Source organism: Hyperolius riggenbachi, chromosome 3 (assembly GCF_040937935.1).
Source record: "Hyperolius riggenbachi isolate aHypRig1 chromosome 3, aHypRig1.pri, whole genome shotgun sequence".
NCBI lineage: Eukaryota > Metazoa > Chordata > Amphibia > Anura > Hyperoliidae > Hyperolius > Hyperolius riggenbachi.
The window spans coordinates 104,487,467-104,493,708 of record NC_090648.1 but is presented as its reverse complement, the minus strand read 5'-3'; the positions used below and the strand labels follow the sequence as shown (position 1 = coordinate 104,493,708).

Sequence of the window (6,242 nt, the reverse complement as noted above, 5' to 3'; positions counted from 1 at the left end):
CCACACAGTATTCCCTGGTAGTCTACTGGTCCCACACCTCCCACAGTATTTCCTGGTATTTTAGTGGTCCTCTCATCCCCAAAGCATTCCCTGCTGGTCTGGTAATCCCTCATCCCCCACAATATTCCCTGGTGGTCAAGAAGCCCACCATCCCCAATCAGCTTTCCCTGGTTGTCTTGTGGTCCACCCCCCTGGTGGTGGTTGAGGGGTCACCCATAGTATTCTGGGTGGTGGTCTGAACATCCTCCTGGTGTGCTCCGCCCCAATACAAAATGTAACGCTGTGGGAAGGGTTTACAATAGAGACTCACCACCACCAGACTCAAGCCACTAGAGGTTTCAGCTGTGCTCTACTTCCTGATTTTGAGATCAGGAAGTAGAGAACTGGCGGTGCTGCAGAAGGCAAATGGACCTCTAGTGGCTGCCTGGAGCCTAGAGGTGGTGAGTCTCTATTATAAGCCTAGCTGGTTCGCTGTGCAAAACTGTGAATATAGGGGGAGAACAGGAAGGGGGCCCTGAGGACAGGGAGTGAGAAAAGAAGTTGCCCAGAGAGTGGTGCGCAGTGGGAGGATGCAGTGTTGGAATTGGAGAAATGACTTACAGATGCAGAGCACTGGCGTAAATACAATTCATGGGGCTAAATTTTGATGGGATCCCCAATGTTCACACGCCTTTCCTTGCCTCCCCTTGGTGCCCATCATGGCCTGAGGGCCCATCTCAAAAGAGTCATACAACAAGTGTGGCCATCAATATCGCCACACCCATAACAAGTGAAGCCACAAAAAAACCTGATCTGAAGTATAGTCCCCTGTATCAGAGGATGAGAAAGTTAGCCCCCCCTCCCTCCCAGCTCTGAGTCCCAGAGGGGGACTGCTAGAGGGGGTCTTCTTCCTTCTAGTACGTTCCGTGGTGCCGTATTTCTGAACACTCTAAATGAATGAAGTGTGTTTTTTTTTCAATGAAGGAACTGATATCACTGATCAACAGAATATACAGGGGAGGTGATGGCATTGCTGACAGTATAGGGTGACTGACATGCTGTCTAACACAGGTTCCCTGCAGTCTCTGCAGGGCTGGGCCGAGGCAGAGGCGAGAGAGGCTCCAGCCTCAGGGCGCATTGTAGGAGGGGGCGCACAAATCACTCAGTTATGAGTCCCCTATTGTGTTTGAAGCAGAGAGAAATAGGAAAAGGGGATATATGGCAGTGACTACAAGCCAGATAACTAGAGATTATGGTGTTGGGGGCCCTGGGGCACTTCTTAGTCTAATAGCAATCAGTGTGTGATGGCCGGCTGGTGTGGCAGGGATGGAGGGGCGCACTTTGGTGTCTCAGCATTGGGGGCTGGAGGACCTTGTCCTGGCTCTGAGTCTCCACACATGTAATTGTTGTTGCTATTTCCATTTATGAGCAAAATAAGTACTATTTTTCAAGTATGCATTGCTATGAGCCTCCTAGTTTGCAGTTATGCTCTGAGTGGTTGCCTTCGTGATAAGTAAGGCCGCCAATGTCTGTGGCTTCAACACTCGCCACGGGCCTAGAGGTACACTTGGGGCAGACCAGCCAGGAGATCATCGGGAAAATTAAGACTGTTACTGCTGCGTACCGAGATCTAACTCTTTTGACCAATTTTGGTTTAGAAAACAATCAAAATTATCTATCGCTATTATGATAATATTATGATTATTATGATCGAACCAGACGGATATCAATGCCAAAAATCAAGTCGTGTATGGACACCCTTATATAAGCAGTAATCTGATTGGTCACTGTGCTCCTTTGCACATTTACTGGATGAAACCTTTTCAGTAATAATAAGAATCAGGAAATACTGGGGGAACGAACTTACCTGCACATGACCTCGTGTGTCAGGAGGACCCTGCACATTTCTGGGTTCTTATTCTGCCCTTCATATGCGATTGGCTGTAAGAAGAAAGATAGACATTCAGATGAAACTACAATCTGCATTTGTACAAGTACTCCTTATTAAAGTGGAAAGATTAACTCTTCAGGTATTCTGAGTAAAAGCAATTGTACAGTATATATATATATATTGTTGCTACCGTAACAGGGAAAAATAAGCCTTTTCACTATATTTGAAATCCACTGCTAGAAGAATGACACTGGGCCTGATTTACTAAAGCTACATTGTCACAGAACATTTTGAGCGACACTTTATAAACGTTCACTGTACAATCATGTTGTTCACCTCCTGACTGAACAGCATGCTCTACTCTGTAGAAAGGGAAGGAAAATCTGAGTGGGAGATGCCCCAATACAGTCAGGGCCAGCACTTCCATAGGGGCAAACTGGGAAACTGCCCAGGGTCCCTGACCCAGCTGATGCCCCCCCCCCCCCCCAAGAATCACCTTAGGTGTTTAGTGGTCCCGGGGCCCCTGCAGAGTATTTGGTGGTGGAGCAAACTTTTACTGACTATAACTTAATGAATAATATTACTTAATTTTTTACAATATCCAGTTATATATTATTTAGTCAATTTCTGCCCTAGGGACCACTATCTCACCCTGATTTACAATCGTAAAGTTTTCAGTGATGCCGACATCTTTACTGCAGGCCAGATACATCACTGGGATTTTTCCCATCTGATCTACATTCGTAAAGTTTTCAGTGATGCCAGCATCTTTACTGTAAGCCAGATACATCACTGAGATTTTTTTCCCTTCTGATTTACATTCATAACGTTTTCAGTGATGCCAGCATCTTTACTATAGGCCAGATACATCACTAGTATTTTTTCCCTTCTGATTTACATTCGTTAAGTTTTCAGTGATGCCGACATTTTTACTATAGGCCAGATACACCACTGAGATTTTTCCCCTTCTGATTTCCATTCGTAACGTTTTCAGTGATGCTGACATCTTTACTGTAGGCCAGATACATCACTGGGATTTTTCCCATCTGATCTACATTCGTAAAGTTTTCAGTGATGCCGGCATCTTTACTGTAGGGCAGATAAATCACTGAGATTTTTCCCCTTCTGATTTACATTCGTTAAGTTTTCAGTGATGCCGGCATTTATTTTTACTGCAGACAAGAAACATCACAGGGATTTTCCCATGTGTGTAGTGAGCAGTAACGTCAGTTGATCTCCCAGTGTACTTTGGGGAAGAAAGGTGCGTGACATCATTGCATCAAGGCTAAACCTCACAGGGGATTTGATATACTAATATTCAGTAATATATAGGAAGTGTTTCTAAAGCTAAAGCCAGGATAATTAATATACAAATTGTTATCCTTAACAACACTTTATGTTCTTCTATATGTTATTAGGGATCCCTGTCAGTAATTCAAAAAAGGATCTTCACATTCCTACAAAATCCTACAAATTTATGACAGCTTAATTTTTATGAGTTATTTCACATGATTTCTCATAGTTGGAACGTACCTGCTTTGTGACGGAGTCAATAAGCCTGATGAAGAGATCTTGCTCAGTCCGGACACCTGGAGGTGGCAAAACACAGATCAATAAGTGAAACATACATCCAGATGTTCTTGTCACCTGTATCAAGAAGGCAATGGTTAGCTGAACCACCAATATGTATATATATAAAACAATGTAAATGCCATGTCATCCAAACATGTACACTCACAGGGACATTGCTTCCTTAGAGATAAACTGTGCATTTTATGGGGCCCCTAAACACCTACAGGGCCCCATAGTCAGGGGTCATGTCGTTTGCAACTGTACCCCACTGCTACCCAATACCAGTGCAGAGATTGAAGCCTGGGCTTGCGCAAAGTATCCAATTAGATTACCGCTGCGGCTGCCGCTGCCATTTTATGCCAATTCGAAGTTTTCGAAAGTATTAGGCCAATCAGAGAATGCAGTTTACCGCAGTTGCCAATCGGTAATGCGGTCTCCGCATAATAGCGTACATCCGCAAAAAAATTGCAGATTACTCTATTGGTTTAAAATAATTTTTACAATTAACTGACTTTATTGACAAAAAAAATTAAATTTTTTGGAAATATGAGGAAATCGAATGCAAAAGTCATTTTTTCGGAAATTGGAAATTTAGTTGGAATTGGAAATCGGCATTTCTCACCATTCCTAACTGAAAACAACCATAACCTCCAGTTGTCTAAGTAAATAATTTCTCCAAACACTCCAGTATATGTAATACATGATGACTTGACTTGCAAACACATTCTGCTTACCAAGAACACAATGGAACTTGTGACTAGTGGGTAGCCAACTGTACACTTTCTTTGTTCCTCTCTCTCTGTTTTGAGTTCATCTCTTTATGCTGGCATGTGTCACGCGTGTCACTCGAGAAGCGCATGCTTCTTTGCTTCTCTGTGCTGTGCAACACCATGGACCCACTGCCAATGGTAAAAAAAATGTTTCCTTTGCCATTGATCTGATTTAATTTGTAATTGATTGGGTCCTCAGAATCAGATTTCATCAGATCCAATTAAAATGATCAAAAGTGCCTTAAAGTGAACTCACAATTGTATGCTCCTACTAAAAAAAAATGACTTTTAGATATCCCCAAGTTTTCTGTTATGTTTAAAAACTTAAAAAAAAAGTTTATTTATTGTTTTGTCTTAGCTCAATGACACAGTCTATCCCATGCCTCAGAGGGCTAAAATATATGAACTATTAACATTTTTTATCTACCCCTTTTTTATGGCATAATTCCTTCAGTGAGGAATGCTATAGTCTGTTGCATAACTGAATGTTAACTCTTTCAGGCAGAAAAAAAAAAAGAAAAGGAACACAGCATACCATATTTATTTATTTATTTATTTATTTTTACACTATACATACACATGTCTATCTCATCATGTCACATGGCACTTAAAGTTCCCTTTAAGTTAAACAGTAGGTAATAGTCTTTAACCCTAGTGGTGAAACAGGGCATTCTAGCACGTTTTCATGGAAAATATGGTAAATTTAAATACTCTTTTATAATAATAAGCAACACATAAATATACTGATCATTATGTAAACATAATAATCATAGAAGATATTTACAGTGCATTCTATGCTCCACTGATATTTAATCATAAGTAGAATGATAACAATGATTGATTCGATATCAATATTTATTATCTTGTTAGTTTATTGTATTGACTCATTTTCAAGCCTAGATCATTAAAGTAACGAGGGATGAATAATCCAACATCACGGCACTAAAACACAATACAAATTGTTCATATTCAACTCTAGAACCTTGTGAGACAAGATGGTTAGGAGGTGTTAGACCACAGGTGTGAAACACAAGGCCCGGCGGGCAGAATGCGGCCCCCCTTGTCATTTTATGTGCCCCCCCAGAGCTTTCAATATGAATCATTGTAAGCAGTAAAAGAAAGACAGCGCACATTATTTTGGTTTTATATAACACAAGCATCTTCCGTGGTGTTGTACAATAGAGAACTCATATTACTGTATATAGAGTTACTGCAGTGATAAAACACACAAGGTGAGAGAGCCATGCCCTTTCTAGCTTACAATCTAAGGGGTTAAGGGATAAAAACAATGGGTAATGGAAAGCTGTGTATACATGGGAGGTGCTACACTTCGGCACGCTGGGGGACTGGCCTCCCCTGGGAATCACTGTTCCCCCCCCAGAATGGCCCCCCTTCTCAGTAGCAAACAGTAAAATACAAGCTCTAGTCTCCAGCAATGCTTAGCTACTAAAATAAGGTATTACACACGCAGTGTTTCTCTCCCTCCTGCCTCTTCCCCCTCCTCTTGCTTGTAGAGTCGTGAGACACAGGGTGGAGGCTGGAATGATTTGTCTGTGAGCTGTCCACACAGGAGCCACTTGCTAGTATATACGGTTTAAAGCATGCCAATCAACTAGCCAAGTACATCTGTAGGTAACTTTTTTTCAATAATAGCACCATCATTTGGACAATCTGCTCTCCTCAAAAGCCAGAATTCCGTATGTGATGTTTACATTTGGTTCCTATGATTGCTGAACTAGTTAGCCTTAATTTTATCACCTGAGTTAGGAATAAAATATCTAAAGCTTGCCACACAAACATCAATTTTGACCACCCAAAATGTGCCCTCTTGCTCCTTTTGTGCCCCCCCCCCCCCCTGTAGCTGCCACTGTGTGTACAAGGTGGCAGATGTTCTAGGTAAAATTATATGCTTGCTTGAAGGGGTAGATTTTAGGTTGTGCTCAGTCCACAGGTCTATAAATCCCGGGTTACACATGTATGTACAATCCCAAACCTGACAGGCAGATGGATTCCATCATATTCAGTCTGAG

At 41.9% G+C, this 6,242-nt stretch overlaps 1 protein-coding gene across 1 annotated transcript in view; it reads right to left on the bottom strand.

Moving 5' to 3' along the window:
- EBF2 (EBF transcription factor 2) overlaps positions 1-6,242 on the bottom strand; it is a 146,298-nt gene that overhangs the window by 119,546 nt on the left and 20,510 nt on the right. Inside the window, exons 4-5 of the mRNA XM_068274723.1 lie at positions 3,404-3,459; positions 1,847-1,920 (exon numbers count right to left, since the gene is read on the bottom strand). Coding sequence (XP_068130824.1) covers positions 1,847-1,920; positions 3,404-3,459 — 130 coding nt within the window. The remainder of the gene's footprint in view (positions 1-1,846; positions 1,921-3,403; positions 3,460-6,242) is intronic.